At 43.6% G+C, this 21,987-nt stretch overlaps 1 protein-coding gene across 1 annotated transcript in view; it reads left to right on the top strand.

Moving 5' to 3' along the window:
- Window positions 1-21,987, top strand: part of TEK (TEK receptor tyrosine kinase) — a 53,333-nt gene that overhangs the window by 29,719 nt on the left and 1,627 nt on the right. Inside the window, exons 11-21 of the mRNA XM_053372151.1 lie at window positions 1,231-1,365; window positions 3,108-3,401; window positions 5,501-5,797; window positions 6,462-6,628; window positions 7,643-7,853; window positions 9,358-9,468; window positions 15,171-15,361; window positions 16,593-16,706; window positions 17,342-17,412; window positions 19,473-19,513; window positions 21,562-21,658. Of these exons, the coding sequence (XP_053228126.1) occupies window positions 1,231-1,365; window positions 3,108-3,401; window positions 5,501-5,797; window positions 6,462-6,628; window positions 7,643-7,853; window positions 9,358-9,468; window positions 15,171-15,361; window positions 16,593-16,706; window positions 17,342-17,412; window positions 19,473-19,513; window positions 21,562-21,658 (1,729 nt within the window). The remainder of the gene's footprint in view (window positions 1-1,230; window positions 1,366-3,107; window positions 3,402-5,500; window positions 5,798-6,461; window positions 6,629-7,642; window positions 7,854-9,357; window positions 9,469-15,170; window positions 15,362-16,592; window positions 16,707-17,341; window positions 17,413-19,472; window positions 19,514-21,561; window positions 21,659-21,987) is intronic.

Raw genomic sequence — 21,987 nt, 5'->3', positions numbered from 1 at the left:
CCAACCTTCTGATCGGCAAGTCCTAGGCTCTGTGATTTAACCCACAGTGCCACCCGCATCCCTGAGGGCGGGTTATAAATAATAAATTATTATTATTATTATTATTATACCATTGATACGGGCTTTGCAATGTTAAAATGCCGATGCAGTTAACCCTGGTTCGGGTGGTGGGCCAATGGTTAGCATCACACGTCGGTACACTGTGTTTAGCAGAGTGCTCGCAGTTGATGCGCCGCTTTGCCTTGATTGAGGTTGCCTTGGGGCCGCGCCACACAACCCCGCTGTGTGCACATGCCCTGCAGCATGCGTGCATGAGGTCAGCACACCCTATGGTGTGCTGACGTCACTCATGTATGTCGGGGGCACATGCTGACGTTTTGTGCAGGCACATGCCTTCTGCTACGTTCTGCTGAATTCAGGTCGGGGTGCTGTTGTTTATTAGAGAGAGACAGAGTCAAAGGCAGTGTGGTGTAGTGGTTGAGAGCAATGGACTTATATTCCGGTGAACCGGGTTCGCTTCCCTTCTCCTCCACATGCAGCTGCTGGGTGACCTTGGGCTTGTCACACTTCTCTGAAGTCTCTCAGCCTCACTCACCTCACAGAGTGTTTGTTGTGGAGGAGGAAGGGAAAGGAGATTGTTAGCCACTTTGAGACTCCTTAAGGGGAGTGAAAGGCGGAATATCAAGTCCAAGCTCTCCTTCTCTCCTTCTCTCCTCCTCCTCCTCCTCCTCCTCCTCCTCCTCCTCCTCCTCCTCCTCCTCCTCCGTATTATATCTTTATTCATCACAATACATCAAAAATGGTCTCAGCATGGTTACAATTAAAGCACAAAACTTGCATTGAATCCCACAAAGGTGCTGCTTGTGGTGTGTCCCCAGTCCTACCTCTGGCAAATAGGTTTTTCCATTGTTTCCCAAAGCATTAAAATCTTTAAAATGCAGAGTCCAAACAGAAAAGTCCCGATAATACTTTACTGAGCAACCTAGTTGAGAGGAAAGGAGCAAAGAGGTTTTGTCTTTCTTAGATCAGGTCCTGTACGTAGCAGGGAGACATATGACCAAACATACAGAGGAAAACTCCCTCAGAACTACACAGCCAACCAGAACACATGCGCCTCAGTAAACATCACGCAACCTTTGAGCAAAAGAAGTATGTTTGTTTACAACTCTATCTTTCCTTATCACTTAGCAGTGCGTGTAATTCTGTTGTTGTTGCTCCTTTCAAATGCAGTCACTGAAAGGATCTGGAAGTTAAGCGATCTGGAACCCAAAACAGAATATTCCTTCTGTGTCCGGCTGACTCGCAGAGGAGAAAAGGGCGTTGGGCATCCTGGGCCAGAGGCCAGTTTCACTACAGCTGCTGTTGGTATGCAGGTCTTCAGACCATTTTCATAAAGGGGATGCTCAATATCTTACAACTGTCTTCCTACCTGTGGCTACATTGTGCGCATTTACAGTGGTTCCTTGGTTCCCGAACGGCTCAGTTGTTGAACAAATCGGCTTCCGAATTCCGCAAACCCAGAAGTGAGTGTTCCGGTTTGCGAACGTTTTTTGGAAGCCGAATGTCCGCAGTGGCTTCGAATTGAGTGCAGGAAGCTCCTGCAGCCAATCGGAAGCCGCACCTTGGTTTTTGAACCATTCTGGGAGTCGAACAGACTTCCGGAATGGATTCTGTTCGAGAACCAAGGTACCACTGTATAGCCAGGTGCTTTTTTTTCAGCCAGAGCTCACTGGAACTCAGCTCTGGCACCTCTCGGCTGGGCGCAACTGCTATTCTGAGAGAATAAGGGAGAAAGCTCATGGTGAGCTCTGGCACCCCTTTTTCTAGAAAAATAGCACTGTGCATAGCCATTTGCATGTGGAAAAGGTATTTACCTAAAAGCGATAAATTGAGCATGCTGGTGTGTGTTTTTAAAGTAAAAATAATTTGAATTAGAGCCATTAAAGAGTACATTGTATACAATCTCACGCTTTGTTACTGTGCCCTAGTGGCGCATCATGCTAAGTCAAACTGGTTTTGACCTTAAAAGCCTTAAATGGCTCAGGACCACAAAACCTCAAGAACCGCCTCTTTCTATATGAACCTACCCGGACCCTGAGATCATCTTCCGAGGCCCTCCTTCGTGTGCCTCCTCCTCGAGAGGTCCAGAGGGTGGCAACACGAGAACGGGGCCTTCTCTGCAGTGGCTCCCCATCTGTGGGATGCTCTCCCCAGGGAAGTTCATCTGGTGCCTTCACTATACACCTTTAGGCGCCAGGCAAAAACATTCCTTTTTAACTAATCCTTTGGTTGATCTTACTGACATCCAATACCCTTTTAGAATGTGGCCCCTTTTGGAGGTTTTTTATTGGGTTGTTGTTTTTAATTTGATTTTATATATTGTGATCTTATTTGTGAACCACCCTGAGACCTCCAGGTATAGGGCGGTATATAAATTCTAATAATTAATTAATTAATTAATTAATTAATTAATACAAACATACATACATACATACATACATACAGGTGTGCAAGCTCCTGGGGAGGAGATTGTGATAACTTTGCACCTCCTTCATCACTTTGCAGCTGTACAGAGCTGACCCGTGGCTTGGCTTAGAGTGTCATCCAAAACAAGCTTGTGGTTGAGCATTCTCCAGACTAACCAATGAGCTGCATTATTTCCTTGACATCTGAAGGGAGGGCATTCCACAGGGCAGGCACCACCACCAAGAAGGCCCTCTGCCTGGTTCCCTGTAGCTTCACTTCTCGCAGGGCGGGAACCACCAGAAGGCCCTCGGAGCTGGACCTCGGTGCCTGGGATGGACAATGGGGGCAGAGATGCTCCTTCAGGTATACTGGGCCGAGTCTGGGTAGTGGTGGGTAATGGTGGTTATCTTAAATAAAAATAAATATCCATGATAGCTCAATGGACTCTCAGAGGCTAAACGCTAGGGACACAGAGGAGGCCCTCCGCACCTTGCTACTGTGCTTTCTGGAAACCCCTGGGCGGCCGTAGTGGGGAACAAGATGGTGGACCACAAAGGACTCTTGGCATCATCTTGGCAGGTTCTTCTTTTGCTCTGAGGGGTTCCAAAGGCATTAACATTCCTTCTCACGACTCTCCAAAGGCCTCCCTCCGCCAAGGGGCCTCTCCCTCGTTCCTAAAGGCACGACGGCGCTGACCTTGTCTTGGCAGCCGGTGGGGCAGCAGGTGGGAGAGGACGTCCAACTTGAAGTGCAGTGTAAGAGCGTGGATGATAAGAACGGGGGTGTCCCCATGACCGATCGGTTGGGGGGAAACAACTCCACCCTGGTCATCAAGAATCTAGAGCCCAGGCACCACTACAAGTGCAGAGTCCGTGTGAACAGCAAGTCCGAAGGAGAATGGAGCGACTATCTGGACGCGTGGACCTTCAGTGACCGTGAGTGAAGGGAGAGTCTAACAAGCCCACTTTCGATGACCTAGTAGGCCTCATTTGTAATTTGTACAGCATGGTCCACCCCAGGGCTGGGGAACCTCCTTTGCTCCTGGCATTGTGGATTCCAGTCCCCATCAGCCTCAGCCAGAATGGTCAATGGGTCAGGGAGGTCAAACGGCTCAGGAACGCCATACCTTTAAGGACTGCCTCTTTCCATAGGAACCTCCCTGGACCCTGAAATCATCCTCTGAGGCCCTTCTTTGTGTGTCTCCTCCACGTGAGGTCCCGAGGGTGGCAACACGAGAACGGGGCCTTCTCTGTGGTGGCTCCCCATTTGTGGAATGTTCTCCCCAGGGAGGCTCACCGTTCCTCTTCAACCAGGCCTTGGGTTGATTACATCCAAGACCCTTTTAAAATGTGTTGTGGAAGTGGGGAGAGGGAGGTCATAGGTTTGTTTTTGTTTTTATTATGTATGTTCTGTGGGTTTTCCCCCCCTTGAATCTTTATGCTGTGAACCGCCCTGAGATCTCATAATAACTGAGTGCCTGCTGACACCTAGTGGCAGCAAAAGGCATTTCACGCTCCTGACTTCATTCACGCTCAAGTATCTTGAAAGGAAAACTTATTTCAGGAATTCATGGAGCTCATAATTATATTTCCTCACCAGGGCCAGTACCGTTCCCTAACTTCTAAATCTGTCAGTTGATGAAACGATTCTTAGGAACTTTTAATTTCATTATTAACTTGCCTTTTAAGTCCACCAATCAATGCAGCTTAAATAACTTTGCATACTGCCAAAACCTCAGCGGAGGAGGGTTTTCGGTTGTTGTTTTTTAAAGAGACACTGATTTATCAAAAGCATTTTAAAAACTCTTTTCTTTAGCTTAAGAAGGTCCCAGAGAAGCTCACAAAATTACTTAGTAGGGCTTGCATCTACAAAGCATTTTATTCTAGAATCAGTGGAGACTGTACGCTTGTTTTTGTCTACATAGTCCACACACAAGGTAGAGCTATTGCATTATTATTATTATTATTATTATTATTATTATTATTATTATTATTATTATTTTGCCCCTGAAAAGCATTTCTGGAGAAACTGGTTTCTTTCCTGGAACAACTGGTTCTGCATTTCAGACTGGTTCTGCCCACATGTGAAACAGGCTAACACTTTACCTGCAAAACATTTGGGAGGTATTATCCTACATGAAGTTCTTGAAGATGTGTCAGAGTGCTTGCTGAAATCATCAGTTGAACATGCTGCATCCATTAAAAGTTAAAGAGAAGAACGTGGTGTAAGATGCAGCTCAGGGAGCTGTGGATTAAGGAGTGCATCAATAGAAATGGCAGAACAACCCCTCCAAAAATAAAAATAAAATCTTTTGCAAGCTAGGGCTCGCAGTATTTTAACAGGCTGAAATCAGGGGCAGCAACTATAGGGGGCAGAAGGGGCTTCACTCGCCTTAATATTTGTGGGCAGGGGGCTGAGCCTCCCCAATATTGAGGTGGGTGCACCCCATCCCCCACTTCAGGGGGAAGCGCTCACACACCAGCCAGGGGTGGGACGCTCAGAGGGGTGCATGATGTCATGTATATGATGTCACACAACTCCGGGCCCCCTCAATGTGGGGGGGGGGGCAAGTCAGCACCCCTGGCTGCAATCCTATGCACACTTCCTCAGAAGTAAGTCCCACTTATAAATCTGGTACCTCGGTTCTTGAACGTCTCCATTGACAAACGTTTCAGAACCCGAACGCCGAAAACCCGGAAGTAAATGCTTCCATTTTCGAACGCGCCTCAGAAGTCGAACGGCTTCCGCTGCGTGTTTTTCAATTTTCTCAATTGCAGTTGCAGACCGCTCTTTGCGCCTTGGTTTTCGAACATTTCGGAACTCGAACGCTCTGTCGGAATAGATTACGTTCGAGAACCAAGGTGCCACTGTATACTATTTTATTTGTTGTTGCCAAGTTTTGAACTCACAAGGCCATCCTGTCCTGCTCAAATCCTGATTCATTGCGAGTGATGAAAACAATTCCATGTGACTTTTCGTAGTGGATGCGCAGAGTGATGGGAAACGGAAGCTAATACGCTTGTTTCTTTGCTAGAACGTCCCCCTGCACCTGATAACTTCACAATTATAAATGTCACCGACTCCTCGGCTGTCATCTCTTGGTCAACTGCTGTGGGGCATTCCATCTCCTCCATCATCCTCAGCTACAAAGGCCGTGGCAAGACAGAGCACAACCACATTGATGTCACTATAAAAAACACTACCGTCACCCAGTACCACCTCAAGGGTCTTGAACCAAACACCGAATATGTGGTTCAGATAAGGGCACAGAACAACGTTGGGCCAAGCGATAATCTTTCGGCTGAACTGAAAACCCTCCCAGAAATGAAAGGTTAGTTTTAGCAGAGATCAGAACATCTCATGTACCGAGCAAGTTGACGCATGTTTATTCCAAATGAATTGAGCCCCAGCAAAAGCTGCAAAATGCATGCTGTGGTTGATAGGATTCCCATGGTGATGCTTTAACTGCTGCTGTTTTGCCATTTGTGTGTATGTGGCTTATGTATAATTAGGACATTATAGACCCTAATTTCCCACGAGCAGAACTTCACTCATGTGAATGGAGGGAAACTCCTTTGCAGAACTTTTATCAAACTTTACTGCCTGTGGTCTGCAGTTATGCTCTCAGTACCGATGCTTTCTAGAGCAGGCAATTGGAAATAGAATATTGTCAGCACTAGATACAAGGACAGGGTGTAAGAAACACAAGTTAAAGCACTACAGGAAAATTATGCTGTCAGGGTGAATGCGCTGTTAGCACCCACTTCTGCCAAAATGGATTATAGGCCACGATCCAGATAACCTAAAGTCCATTGAAGCATGTGAGTGAGTCCCTTACATCCCTCTGGTTTCATAAAGGCATCTAGCTTTAATTAGATTGCACCAATATTCCCCTACCTTTGATTTTATGCCTGTAAAATTTGGGTTCTAGTATTTGTCGATGAGGTACTGAATTCAACTTCTTTTGATTTATTATTTTATTTTAATGCATATAGTTCCCACAGTTCCATTTGAGCACAAAGGAGGGAGAATGCTACTGATTGCTATCTTGGGCTCTGCAGGGATGACCTGCCTGACAATTCTGCTGGCCTTTTTCATCATGCTGCAGCTAAAGCGTGCAAATTTCCAGCGGCGAATGGCCCAGGCCTTCCAAAACGTGGTTGTAAGTCCTTTGGTTTTCCTTGAGGATAGATCTGCGAATGAGGCATTAAGCGAAGAGTACACGTGGGTGGCACTGTGGTCTAAACCACAGAACCTAGGACTTGCTGATCAGAAGGTCGCCGGTTCAAATCCCCGCGACGGGGTGAGCTCCCGTTGCTCGGTCCCAGCTCCTGCCCGCCTAGCAGTTCGAAAGCACACAGTGCAAGTAGATAAATAGGTACCACTCCAGCAGGAAGGTAAACAGCGTTTCCGTGCACTGCTCTGGTTCGCCAGAAGCTGCTTAGTCATGCTGGCCACATGACCCGGAAGCCATCTACGGACAGACACCAGCTCCCTCGGCCTATAGAGCAAGATGAGCGCGCAACCCCATAGTCGTCCGCGACTGGACCTAACGGTCAGGGGTCCCTTTACCTTTACACCTTTCAAATACAGTTTGATGAGTGTTTCCCGTTTCAAATTGGTTAATCTTAAAGGTGTCACACAGAACTGTTAACACGGGACTCCCAAAATGGGAAATGATTATTCCCCTCCCCTAAACATTCCTGTATCGAAATTGGTTTTGCTTGTAACTTACTTAAAACCTTGATCGTTACCCTAAGTGGTGATACTTTACAAAAGCCAAACCCACTGACAGATCACCAGATGGGTGGGCTGCGCCTAGTAAAAATTAGGAGGAATTATATAACAGATATAACAGATATAACAGGATTCATTCCACACTTGTATTCCTGCCATGCAGGTTCATATTCCCTCTAGAAAATCTTTGCCTACTTTCCTTCGGTCAGTTAAATTGACTATATGTTTATGGGTGCTTTTAAGCCAAGGAAGACCTATTCCGCTGCACACCGATACAAGTGGTGTTGTTTTTTAACTCATTTTAGAGAAACTTCATCTTCACAGAACACCACTTCACACAACAAGATTACATAAATATGCTTTTAATGCATCCCGTTCTGAGTTGTTATCTTCTTCTGTACCAACCACTAAATAGTGTTTGCCTAACTTTCCCCCCCAGAGAGATGAACCGGCTGTGCAGTTCAATTCAGGAACTCTTACTCTGAGCAGGAAAGCCAAAAATAGCCCAGAACCCACAATCTACCCAGTTCTGGAGTGGAATGACATCAAATTTCAGGATGTGATTGGAGAAGGCAACTTTGGCCAAGTTCTCAAAGCACGAATCAAGAAGGATGGCTTGCGAATGGACGCAGCCATTAAAAGGATGAAGGGTGAGTCTTTGCCGGAGCCTCTTAAGGTGGCAAATCTGTAGGAGAGATTTCCAGGTTGCTAATACCTGGCCTCGAATCATGGTCTTTTAAATGTTGGCTTAACGGGCCAACCGTATTATATGCAAAAGCATGTAACAGAGCCTGGATGCAGTTCTTTTTTTAAAAAAGTGGGGATGAGAAGAGAAGCAGTAGGGTCACGATCTGCCTTTGTTTTTGTTTTTTATGACCATTTATTAATTTTCCAAAAATATAACATCAAAAATAAACATAAAACAACAATATATAAAGAAAAAGAAAAAAATGAGAAAAGAAACGAAAAGAAAAAACCAACATAATAAAAAAATTTAAACCATAATTTTTGCTTGACTTCCCTCCCCTCCCACTCTTAGTTTCATTGTTTAATACTTGTTCATGCATGTCCTTATAATCTTAATAATCCATTTTTTAGACCTTGTTCATCTCAACACAAGTGAGTTTTTAAAAGTTACACTAACGTAAACATCTATACACAAAGCTTAAAAAGTGGGCATGAAACCTTTATTATTCAAAGTCCTCTTTCTGTCTGTAGGGTCCGGATCTGCTTAACCACTTCCCTGTGGGAATATTGTTTGACATAGCGGGCTCGCCAACAGCTGAAAATCCGCATTTTCCAAATACGTTTTGTCCATCGTTAATGGGAAAGCAAATTTAAACTTAAGAAAAATCAACATGCCACCATTCCAGCAGGATCATCATATGGTTCTCCCCCCCCCCCACCCAAAAAAAAAAAATTGGAAGGCGCAAGTAACATACTGTACAAGGAGGATCAAGGGAGAGTGTGGATGAGCCCAGTGTCAAACAATTCTTATCCCACGCTTTCTAGCGAATCTTCCCCAGCACTTTCCTTACTGTAGGAAGTCTATTTGGGGAGAGGGGTATTGTGCAAGAGGGTCAACCTGAACTTCCGGGCATGTGACCAAATTTCACCTGGAAGCACATTTAAAAAACACCGTATTTTTCGCTCTATAGGATGCACTCAACCATAGGATGCACCTTGTTTTAGAGGGGGAGAAGAAGAAGAAAAAAATCTCCCCCTCGCTGCTCAGTGCCCCTTCAGTGAAGCGGCAAGAGAAACGGGGCCCCTTCCATTTCTCCTCCCGCTTGGCTGAAGGGGCACTGCGCAGCTTACCCTCTCCACTGAAGCCAGGAGAGTCTTGCTCTCCCAGCTTCAGCAAAAGGAACCCGAAGCCTCCGGAGGCAGAGGGAGCGCTCCCTCTGTGCTTCGGAGGCTTCGCGTTGCTATCGCTGAAGCCAAGGAGCCTGCATTCGTTCCATAGGACACACACAGATTTCCCCTTAATTTTTGGAGGGGAAAAAGTGCGTCCTATAGAGCGAAAAATACGGTAAATTATTATGACGTACGGTTTTGTGGGCTAAAGCCCATTTCATCAGGTGCATTAAACAAACACATGGTAAACATTGTAGGAGTAACTGATGTACAGCACTTTCTTTTTTTAATTTGCAGAATATGCCTCCAAGGATGATCACAGAGATTTTGCTGGGGAACTGGAAGTACTTTGTAAACTTGGACATCACCCCAACATCATAAACCTTTTGGGAGCATGCGAACACCGAGGTACAATGCTTTTCTTTTTCAGTTTTGTTAAGAGTTTTCAACATACGAGACAATAAAAACCCAACTAGTTTAAAAATGATTTTAAAAATACAGAAAAAGAAGTAGGATAAAAGAGGGAGAGAGAAACAGAAGAAAAAGGAGGAAAGAGAAATAAAACAACAACAACAATGTTGTGTGTGTGTGTGTGTGTGTGTGTATACAGAGCTCTCAATCACAATTAAATCTACATTCTGAATCTTCCCAGCTCTCACCTGCTACAATGCTTTTCTATAGGTGTATGTTTTAAAGTTCTGTGGCTACATTTGTTTTAAAACATATTCAAAATAAGATCAGCTGGAATTTGTGCACAGGTAGACAGGTTGCACAATTTTTTAAACACAAAAAGGCACGCACACACATGCGCATGCACACACATATATATGTATATTCCTGTTTGATGATATGCTTCAGGCACCACACAAACACAAAGGCGTCTCTTCCAGAATATGAAAGCACAGATTTTCAAGAAGAATCCTTTCTCTCTGGTGAGGACTCGAAAACTGTCACTTGCCAAAGCAGAAAAGGCTCTTTCTCAACCAGTTGTGCTTCTGAGAATGGCGAGATGCATAGCATATACACCTCTGATGCAGAATGCCTTGGGTGGACAGGATCATATGGAACGAGGCAGTCTTCCAGATATCCTGGCCTCAAGCTTTTGACGGCTTTGTAAGAAAGAAGCATCCCTTTGAATCCTGCCCAGAAATGAACAGGGAGTGTTGCTGCTTTTTGCCCTGTTTTAAAGTTTCAGCCAGTGCAGGCAAAAAAAAGAGTAAAAGTAAAGGACCCCTGGACGGTTAAGTCCAGTCAAAGGTGACAATGGGGCTGCGGCGCTTATCTTGCTTTCAGGCCGAGGCAGCTGGCATTTGTCCACAGACAGCTTTCTGGGTCATGTGGCCAGCAGGACTAAACCGCTTCTGGCACAACGGGACACTGTGAAGGAAACCAGAGTGCATGGAAATGCCATTTACCTTCTCATTGCAGCAGTACCTATTTATCTACTTGCACTGGCATGCTTTCGAACTGCTAGGTTGGCAGGAGCTGGGACAGAGCAACGGGAGCTCACCCCATTGTATGGATTCGAACCACTGACCTTCTGATCAGCAAGGCAAAGAGGCTCAGTGGTTTATTATTTTTTTTAAATAATTTTTATTGGTTTCATTATACAACACCAAACATTAAAACAACAAAAAAGGCAAACAGAACACGAAAAAGTAAAGAGGAAAAAAAAAGAAAAAAAAGAAAAGGAAAAACAGTACATAACATAAGATACAAACAAATTAAACTTACAGTAATTAGATAACTAAATCACATAACAATAATTGACTTCCCTTCAACTCGGTTTTGGAATATATTACAATAAATTTACTATCTGCAGTTTCGTTTTCTTAAAACTCTTTACGTCACAAGCGTTATATCGAGCCTACTGTGATTTTTAGGGTTTTTACATCTGTTTCAATATACGTCATAAATTTGTTCCATTCATTATTAAACTTTGTACCATTTTGATTTCTTATTTTCTGTGTCATTTTTGCCAACTCTATATAGTCAAATAGTTTAGATTGCCACTCATTTATAGTTGGGATTTTTGCTGTCTTCCAATTTTGTGCTATTAGTGTTCTACAGCCACTGCTGCATATTGGAAAAGTGTTTGGTCTTCCTTTTTAATTTCTTCTCCAATTATCCCCAAAAGAAAGGGAGGCCTCGGGTTTTTTTGTGAAGGTATATTTAAATATTTTTTTTAGTTCATTGTAAATAGATTCCCAAAACTTTCTAATTACCTCACACGACCACCACATGTGATAGAAATTGCCTTCATTGATCTTACATTTCCAACATAATTTGTCCCCGGTTTTGTACATTTTATCTAATTTTACAGGCGTAATGTACCACCTGTACAGCATTTTATACATATTCTCTCTAAGTGTTCTACATGCCGAGAATTTCATACCTTTGTTCCAGAGCTTCTTCCACTTATCAAATTCCAAGTTGTATCCAATGTCTATTGCCCATTTCACCATTACTTCCTTTATTTCCTCATCCTTGGTGTCCCATTCAAGCAACTGGCTGTACATTTTTGATAGGAGTTTTGATTTGCTTTCTAATATTTCTACCTGGAATCTGGATTTTTTATCATTCATCCCGTTCTTTTTGTCCTCAGTCCACATAGCATTAATTTGGTGAAATTGGATCCAACCTGTCAGTTTATTCTTTACCTCTTCATGTGGCCTAATCTTCCATCCATTTTCTGTTTTTACTAGCAAATCTTCATACGTCCATCTTTCTCCTTCAATGTTTGTTTTTTTTAATTGTCAATATATCGATGGGTGATAACCACCAAGGGGTATTTTTTCCAGTAATTTTTTGTTTCTCTCCCATACTTCCAACAGTGGCCCTCTAATAATATGATTAGAAAATCCTTTGTGGACCTTTTCCTTATTGCGCCACAAATAAGCGTGCCAACCAAATCTTATATTGAATCCTTCTAAGTCTAACAGGTCTGTGTTTTTGATGACAATCCAATCTTTAACCCAACAAAGGCAGGAAGCTTCATAATACAACTTTAAATTTGGAACTGCAAATCCTCCCCTGTCTCTTTGATCTGTAAGTAATTTGAATCTAATTCTTGGCCTTTTTCCTTGCCAAATAAATTTGGAGAGTATTTTCTGCCAATCTTTAAAAACTGAGTTTCCCCTGATTATCGGTAAATTTTGAAATAAAAACAGCAATCTCGGTAATAAACTCATCTTAATTGCTGCCATTCTTCCCAACCAGGATAGCTTTATTCTGTTCCAGGTGTCCAGGTCTTTCTTTATTTCTTTCCAGGTATTTGTGTAGTTGTCTTCCATTAAATTTATATTCTTCGTCGGTAGCCAAATTCCGAGGTATTTTATTTTTCTAGTTGCTTTAATCCCCGTCTGTGATTCAAGTTGGTTTTTTACCTCTTCTGACATATTTTTGGTCATCATTTTAGTTTTTACTCTATTTAATTTAAAGCCGGATAATTTTCCAAATTCTTCTAGCAAATCTAACACTTTACCGACACTTTTTTTTGGGTCTTCCAGCGACAACATAAGATCATCGGCATATGCTTTTAATTTGTATTCTTTCACTCCAATTCTTATACCGCGTATCTCCGAAGTTTTCCTTATCTTATTTGTGATTATTTTCAACACCAAAATAAACAAAAGAGGTGATAGAGAGCACCCCTGTCTTGTACCCTTTGAAATTTCAAAGGATTCTGTTAAGTTATTGTTGATAATTAATTTAGCGCTTTGTTGTGAGTAAACTGCTTTTATTCCTTCCAGGAATGTGCCCTCTATCCCTGTCATTTCCAAACATTTTATTAGAAAAAGCCAGGATACATTGTCAAAAGCCTTTTCAGCGTCAATGAACATTAATACCGCGGGAATTTCATTTTTCCATTCTAAGTATTCAATAAGGTTTATTGTATGTCTTATGTTGTCTTTTATTTGCCTATTAGGTAAAAAACCAGCTTGATCATTGTGAATGAGTTTAGCTAAGCACTTTTAAAGTCAACTCGCCATTACATCTGTGAAGATCTTATAATCATTATTTAATAATGAAAACGGTCTGTAGTTTTTGATGTTAAGTTTATCTGAGTCAGGTTTCGGTATTAGCGTAATATGTGCTTCTTTCCAGGACGCTGGTATTCTTCCTCCTCTTAGAATCTCATTCATTACTTCACAGAGCACCGGTATTAAAAGTTCTTCTAAGACTTTGTAATACTTGGCCGATAGGCCATCTGGCCCCGGAGCTTTCCCCAGTTTCGTCTTCTTTATCGCCTCCTGGATTTCCTCTACTTTTATGGGTTTATTTAATAGGCTTCTTTCCTCCTCCGATATGCTGTTAATTCTATTTTCCTCTATGTATTTTCCTATTTCTATTATATCTTCTTCTTCTCTATTATATAACTTTTCATAGAATTTAAGGAAGCTCTTTTTTATTTCATTAGGATCTTCCAAGACTTGTTCTTCTACTTTTATTTTATTGATTACGTTTTGTTTTCTCCTTTTTCTTAGTTGCCACGCCAGAAATTTACCAGTTTTATTTGCAGACTCGAAAATTTTTTGTTTCATTAACTTAATTCCCCATCCCACCTCCTGATTTATTAATGTTGAGTATTGTGTTTGTAACATCTTAGACAATTGCTTATTTCTTTCGTCATTCGGTTTTTTTATCAGATTCTTTTCGCATTCTCTCATTTGTGTAATTAACTCTTCTTTTTTTGCTCTCTCACCTTTTTTCTATAACTATTTTGTTGTATCAAAAAACCTCTTAACACTGCCTTACTGGCATCCCATACTATGTCCATATTTGTTTCTTTGTTAATGTTCACATCAAAGTAATCTTTCAAGGTGGTTTTAGAGGCTCAGTGGTTTAGACCACAGTGCCACCCGCGTCCTTTCAGCCAGTACAAAGTGGGATTGGCTCACTTCCACAGTTGAGGGCCACTGGAGGTACATTTCTCCAGTGCTCCAACATCTGCACTGACTCCCTGTTCCAATGTGAGCACAGGCTGTCTTGGCTGCCTCAGGATTAGCACTTGGAGAATTAGTTTCATTTAATACCTGGGGTGGGGAATCTGCTACTCCCATCATCCCCCAGCTGGCATGGCCAACAACATGGGTTGACAAGAGTGGTACTGCCCTACCTCTGCTATAAAAGATGGAAGATCATCTCCCAGAGTAGAATCTGAGTCAAGAAGACTTGACTTGCTTTTGCCATTTGCTCAGTACATACCGGGTACAGTGGTACCTTGATTCTCAAACTTAATCCGTTCCAGAAGTCCATTCCAAAACCAAAGCGTTCCAAAACCAAGGCACACTTTCCCATGGAAAGTAATGCAAAACGGATTAATCCGTTCCAGACTTTTAAAAACAACCCGAAAAACAGCAATTCAACATGAATTTTACTATCTAACGAGACCATTGGTCCATAAAATGAAATCAATAATGTACTTTACTATAAAATAAACAGTATTGTAGATGATAAAAATTTAAATTTAAATTTATTCTTACCTGCACTGATGATAGTCATTGGATGGGAGGCTTTTATCCATTTCCACAGTCACACAATCAATCAATAATTCCATCAAAGAGTAGCTGAACTGGGTTCCACACAGTCACAGAAACAAATTAACTGAGAAAGCCTCAAAAACAAAAAACACAGAGTAAATATCAAAAATAAAAGCACCAAATATAAGCTCCAAATATCACCTCAGAACACTGCAATCAGAAATGGAAGGCTTGAATGGAAGGCGACAGTAAAAACGGAAGCTCAGGACTCAAAACGGAGCACGTTCAGCTTCCGGGGAAAAGTTTGAAAACTGGAACACCTACTTCTGGTTTTGCAGCGTTCGGGTTCCAAGTTGTTAAAAAACTGAGGTACCACTGTACTGGAAACACCGAAGGCAAGAGAAGTTGTGGGTAGGATAGGATTTGCATTAGAACCTTTCATCCTGCAGGGATAGCATAGAGAGAACTGAAAATCTTTGGTCAGCTTCATTTGGGGCTGGGGTGAGGAGGGGGGAAATGCTCTGGGCCCCCCAAACCCTTCAAGAAGCCCTGCCCCCAAGACTCCTAAATTTGGAAGGCCAACATTTTTTGCACAGGCTCTCTGAACTCCTCGCTGTTTTATGCCAGGGTACCTCTACCTCGCCATTGAATATGCTCCCCACGGAAACCTGCTAGACTTCTTGAGGAAGAGCAGGGTCTTAGAGACCGACCCGGCCTTTGCCATTGCCAACAGCACAGCCTCCACACTCTCTTCGCAGCAGCTACTGCACTTTGCAGCGGATGTGGCCCGAGGGATGGACTACCTGAGTCAAAAACAGGTAGGTTGCTTTGTTTCATTTTGCTAATGCAAGTTATTTACCGAGTCTTCCACTAGGGTTGCCACCCATCTTGTGTAATATTTCAATGTAAAAATGCTATCATGGAATCGATATAGGATATATGAATCAATACAGGATACAGTTTTACTGATTCTCCCTCTGTCTCTCTGCCCCATACTCTCCAACACTTTGAAGCCAAAATCCAGGAGGCCATCTTGCCGGACGCCATCTTGCTGGGGTTTTTTGTCGCAAGAGCACGGTGCCCATTTTCGTTGCGATTTTGCACCATGCTCCCCACACTTGAAAAAAGATCTTTTTCACACACAGCACCCACAAATGTGACTTTGGGGGGCACTGCACGAATTCACATGCAGGGGGAGAAAGCACTTTTGGGGGCAGGGAATTGCACCACGAAATCGCACGAGATCATGGCGACCCAAATGGCCACTGTGCTCTTGTGATAAAAAATGGGTTGTCCCAGTCTGGGACACTAGCAAGGTATGCAGTCCCCCACTCCATTCTGTCCTGTATTTTGCCAGACCAAAGGTAGCAACTCTATCAGCGACAGGGGTGGGGAAGTCCGTTGACCTACTTCCTAGGTGCAGTTATGCTGTGGGGCACTGTCACCTCCCGCCAGAGCCCTCCCGACGGGAACTGCTTGGCCGGTGGATTCCTGGCTCCCCTCTTACAGCTGGGGAGATCGAATACTGCCTGCCAGCCTAATTGGCCAATCACACGTAGGCGTATGGATTGTAAGCTGGAGGAAGGGAGGACCTGACTGAGCCTGCAAGCTTTACTCAAGTCTGCCCCCCCCCCCGCATTTGAATGGCCTGCCTCTTCCCCTACAACAGGCATAGGCAAACTCGGCCCTCCAGATGTTTTGGGACTACAACTCCCATCATCCCTAGCTAACAGGACCAGTGGTCAGGGATGATGGGAATTGTAGTCTCAAAACACCTGGAGGCCCGAGTTTGCCTATGCCTGCCCTACAACAAGCACACCTCTCATCATCCCTGACCATTGGGCCAAGCTGTATAGTTGGAGTTCAGCAATATTTGGAGGGCTACAGGTTCTGCGACCTCATAATTACCAGCCAAAAGCCCGTGAAGTATGCACAGGGCTTAAGTTGCAATAAGCCTTTGCAATGTGTGATGCACACATCAGAAAGATAGGACAAACATTTTCTATTTTGGGAAGAGAGAAAAAGCAATAATGTTTTTGTTTCCTTTAGTTTATCCACCGGGATCTGGCAGCAAGGAACATCTTGGTTGGAGAAAACTATGTTGCGAAAATAGCAGATTTTGGACTGTCTAGAGGCCAAGAGGTTTATGTTAAAAAGACAATGGTAAGAAAGACCAAAATAAATTTGTCAGCTATGTTTCTTGTGCAGAGGTAACAACTGCCCTTTGGTATTACCTGTAAAAAAATGAAATTCCTCTTCAGAAGCAGCAGAAATTAAAAATGGAGCTTCCTGTAACATCTGAGAGGACAAAGGCTGCAGTCCTATTGAAACCACTGGGACTTAACCCTAAAGTCTAATTGTTTAGGACTGGGACAGTGGACAGTTAAGGGGGAAGTTTTCAGCTTTTGTTATTTGTAGATTTCACCCATTAAGAATTGGAGAACCAGCTGCTACAAGTGACAAAGGTTGAGATGAGTTTTGCATTTCCATAAGTCCAGGAGCAAGATCAAAGTGCAAACTTCATAATGTACAGATTTAAAAACCTTCACCAGTGCCACTCTAGATGCATCCCTGGTTCTCTTGAGTATGGGGGAACAACAACAAACAAACAAACAACAAACACGGGAGAAGTATCCATCAATTTAAGGGCAGGGAGCCAGTCTGCGAAGGGCTGCTTACAAAGAGGTCTAACTATCAAAATGAAGGGGAAAGCCGTTCTGGGTTAGGGGACTCTGGTAATGCATCAGAACAGAACTTTTGTGAGAGGCTGTAACACCATTCCAAATTCATTGTTCTAGGGAAGGCTTCCAGTGCGATGGATGGCGATTGAGTCCCTAAATTACAGCGTGTATACCTCAAACAGTGATGTGTAAGTGACTCTTTATGTAGTTTCTGACTCTGTAATGCAAGGATTTAAAGTGACCTTCAGTAATGCAGATGCATTGGAAAGGTGGGATAAAAATTCATAAATAGATTTGTAACAATACAGTGGTACCTCGGGTTAAGTACTTAATTCGTTCCGGAGGTCCATACTTAACCTGAAACTGTTCTTAGCCTGAAGCACCACTTTAGCTAATGGGGCCTCCTGCTGCTGCCGCACTGCCGGAGCACAATTTCTGTTCGCATCCTGAAGCAAAGTTCTTAACCTGAAGCACTATTTCTGGGTTAGCGGAGTCTGTAACCTGAAGCGTATGTAACCTGAAGCGTATGTAACCTGAGGTACCACTGTACAGTGGTACCTTGGGCTAAGAACTTACCGTATTTTTTGCACTATAAGACACACTTTTCCCCTCCTAAAAAGTAAGGGGAAATGTGTGTGTGTGTCTTATGGAGCGAATGCAGGCTTCGCGTTGCTTCTGCTGAAGAGGGATAGCTCCCTCTTGCTCTCCTGGCTTCAGGGATAGCCTCCCGAAGCCTCCTGAGCAGAGCTTCACCCCGGTATGGCTCCCCTTCATCGCATACACAGCCCAACAAGACAATGACAAGAATCCAACAACAACATACGAATCAATATGGCTAACCTGATCCAAAACACCAACCCACCCCACTCACACACAAAAACAAAGTTCAGCACAGCCAATCACGAACAAGCCACCGCACCCTAGTCCAACCACAATTTCTCTCACCACCAAAGGAACACAAGCAAATAGCAAAGAGAACCTGCACAAGTGACACTGACACAAAAACCCACACATACATTAAGCAAAATAGAAATATCGCCTCCCGACCCCACCCCCACCCCCACCCACCATGGCCCCATCCACCTCTTCTCCCCTTTTTTCTTCCTAATGTAACCCTAATGTCTCAACAAATGAAACTGACCTATGGAAAATGTAACTTGAAAAAAGAGACCAAGAAAACTTTAATAAAATGTTTAAAAATAACAATAATCTGCCTTCATGGAATTCAAAATTGTAATGCAATAGAATGCAATTTAAAAAAAAAAATCAATATGGATATTTAATGCCTCAGGCCACCTGACTGAAGCTTGTGGTCCCCTGGCAGCCCACAAACCGCAGTTTGGGAAGCCCTGTGGTTTAAGCAGAGGCTGGTTGACAGGTCTATCTGAGACGCTGTAGCAATGGATTTTCTCCATTAGTGGATTAGAGGATGGAGAGGTCCTGTCCTGGTCTAGCATATGATGCAAATGGGAACATATATTCCAGTGGTTACCTGGACATTCCATTGTCTTGGCTGGGACCAACTACCATTGGTCTCCTTCTCTAGGATAGCATACAATGTTTGTCAACCATCACACTGTTAGCAATGGTTTTCAGAGCAGACGTTGAGCCTTTAAATCCTATGCAAGTTCCCTGTATCAGCATGTTTACAGAAAGGCAAAGGTTTTACATTTTAAGAAGCGATTGTCTAATTGCGTCCTTTTATTTCTATTACTTCTGCTTCATTTCTTCTAAAATAGATTTGTTCATGCCAGTTTAACTGGAAAAAACCAACTTATTTTCAAGCACATTGAGGTTTATTTGTGGTTTTGTATTTAGTTGTCTTCTTCATAATAAAAATAGGGAAGGGGGAGGCAAAATGAATATTTTTTGTAATGGCGCAAGTATCTTGGACCTGATTTTAGCTGTAATAATTATAGGTGTGTGCCTGTTTAACTAGCACTAGATATTTTATAATACCCAGTACTTCTAAATACAGTGGTACCTTGGTTTACAACCATAATCTGTTCTGGAAGTCCGTTTGTAAAACAAAACAGGTTGTAACCCAAGGCGTGCTTTCGCCAATGAGGCCTCAAAAAAAAATTGTAATAAAAAAAGATGGGTTGTAATCCAAAAAAAGCTTGCAAACTGGGACATGTACTTCCAGATTTGACGTGTATGTAATCCAAAACGTATGCAAACCAAGTCATATGCAAACCAAGGTACCACTGTACAATTGTTACAGCTTTTCTTTTTATTCTTTTCATAGGTGGTCATATGGCGTGCTATTATGGGAAATAGTTAGCTTAGGTAAGTAATGTGTGTGCTTTTAGCATCATTATTTTGGTTAAGAATATGAGAACAACATAGCTGGAGCAGACCAAGGGTCCATTTTGTCCATTGCAGTAATTTCTTTGCTTATAAAGGTAAAAGGTAAAGGTACCCCTGCCCGTTCGGGCCAGTCTTGCCAGACTCTAGGGTTGTGCGCTCATCTCACTCTATAGGCCGGGAGCCAGCGCTGTCTGCAGACACTTCCGGGTCACGGGGCCAGCGTGACAAGCTGCATCTGGCGAGCCAGTGCAGCACACGGAACGCCGTTTACCTTCCCGCTGGTAAGCGGTCCCTATTTTTCTACTTGCACCCCGGGGTGCTTTCGAACTGCTAGGTTGGCAGGCGCTGGGACCGAACGTCGGGAGCGCACCCCGCCGTGGGGATTTGAACCGCCGACCATGCGATCGGCAAGTCCTAGGCGCTGAGGCTTTAACCCACAGCGCCACCCGCGTCCCAGGAGCCAATCACAAAAACACACCCTGTGTTGGAAGAAGATAGGGGGGAAGGCAAAGGTGGAGCAGAAAGGAAGAGAAGCTGGAGGAAGGAGTTGTGGAAGTACAGGAGTGTGTGGTGGAACAGCGTGGGATAACCAAGGGAGCATAGAAGAGGTGCAAGAGATCACTCCATCCATCTGCTGTGACAGGACCATCTCATCAGACCTCTTCTCCCTCCATTCTTTGCTTATATCCAGCAACTATTCTTTAAAGATACACTGCCTTTGAACATGGAGATTCAATTTAGCTAGAATCGCTCAGTGGCAATCACTGACCTCTTCACTATGAAAGCCAGCAGGTCTTGGTACGTTTGGAAGGGTGAAACTTTATCGTGCCAAAATGCAAGAAGCCCCAACTGTAATGGCATCCTGCTAGCTTTTGAAGACACACCTGTCTCTCTACCCGAGTCTCTCTCTACCCGAGTCTCTCCCGTTTTAATTGCTGTGTTGTTTTAATTATGGACATTCATAATGTTTGTGTAATTGGTTTTTATACTTGTAAACCACTAAGAAGTCTGTGAGCACTATGTAAATTCTTAATAACACAGCCAAAGCCCTTTGTGAGAGCTCTCAGCCATATATGATTGACAAAGTATAATATGCAATGACAAAATGATACAAATCAGTCGTTATTCAAATCCATCAGACCTCAGTGCCATCACTATTTCTGGGGGCAAGGAGTTCTGTAAGCAGATTATGTATTGTGCAAAGTGTTTTCTTTGGTCAGTTCTGAAGCTACTGAGTGACCCTGATTGGCTTAACCCACAACTACATATAGTATTTTTACCAAATACTGGCAAGCCTTCATACATGGTTACTGGGCTTGGTGCAACAGTTGTTTAGACCATGCCTAGACTAATTACCTATTGTGGTTTCACTGCTGATAACTGTCACGGTCCGGTTCGCAGGCAATCAAAGTCCTGGCTGGGGGCGTCGGGACCAGGGACAAGATGGCGGGGTGGGAGCAGGAACTGGGGTCCAGAAGCCAGGAGTCCGAGGGTCAGAGAGCCGGGAGTCAAGTAGCCAAGGGTCCAAGGGTCAGGAAGCAATGAGTCACAAAGTTAGGGGTCTGAGGATCAAGAAGCAAGGAGTCAAGGAACCAAACGCAGCAAGGCAGGGAACGTGTTGCTGTGGCAAAGAGCCGAAAGGAAATGCTGAACTTATATCCCTTCCCAGCTCTTGCCACCAGGTGCTGTGAATTACCAATCGGCCTCACCTGTGGGGCCGCGCCTTGCCTCTCCAGAACAAACTTAGGAAGGCCCCAGGCCTGCAAAGTCCTACTGGTCACAGGGCCTGGCTCCTGCACACACTCCTGACAATACTGTACTGGCCTGAATATAAGCCTCACTTTCCCCCCAATTTCTGACCGTGAACTTAAAGTACGGCTTATATTTGCGACCTTACCGTATACAGCCAGGAACATGGGGCAAACAGTGCCAGGAGCGTGGCAAAGCGGTGCCCACCCTGTGCATAGTCCTCCGTCCTCTCCCCCAAGCATCCTTAGGACACTGACCTGTTGAATCTTCTGTTCTAGGAGGGACACCATATTGTGGGATGACTTGTGCAGAACTGTATGAGAAACTGCCGCAAGGGTACAGACTGGAGAAGCCTCTCAACTGCGATGATGAGGTGTAAGTAACTCAATCTCACTGGATGCCCTTTCCCCTATGCCCTCTTTGGCTGTCGACCCCTCTTAGAAAATGCATCTGTAATTGACAGGTGTTGAATATGCTTTTTTTCAATTTGCTTCTGGTAAGTTAGGAGATGACTCCTAGAATTAATTATCCTTTGACCAATTTAGTTTGGAAAGCAGAAGGAAGTTGCTAACCATGAAAGAAGTTGAAGTTCTAGAGTGATTACCCTGGAGCAGAAACCACAATTTCATCTGTCAATTGATTGTGTAAGAAATGCTTTGCTGTTTTGATGTCTCACTTAGGTCAAGAGAAAGCTTCACTCCTTT

Source organism: Podarcis raffonei, chromosome 17, assembly GCF_027172205.1.
Source record: "Podarcis raffonei isolate rPodRaf1 chromosome 17, rPodRaf1.pri, whole genome shotgun sequence".
Lineage (NCBI taxonomy): Eukaryota > Metazoa > Chordata > Lepidosauria > Squamata > Lacertidae > Podarcis > Podarcis raffonei.
The sequence above is the reverse complement of the archived record's forward strand: the minus strand, read 5'-3'. Positions and strand labels throughout refer to the sequence as shown.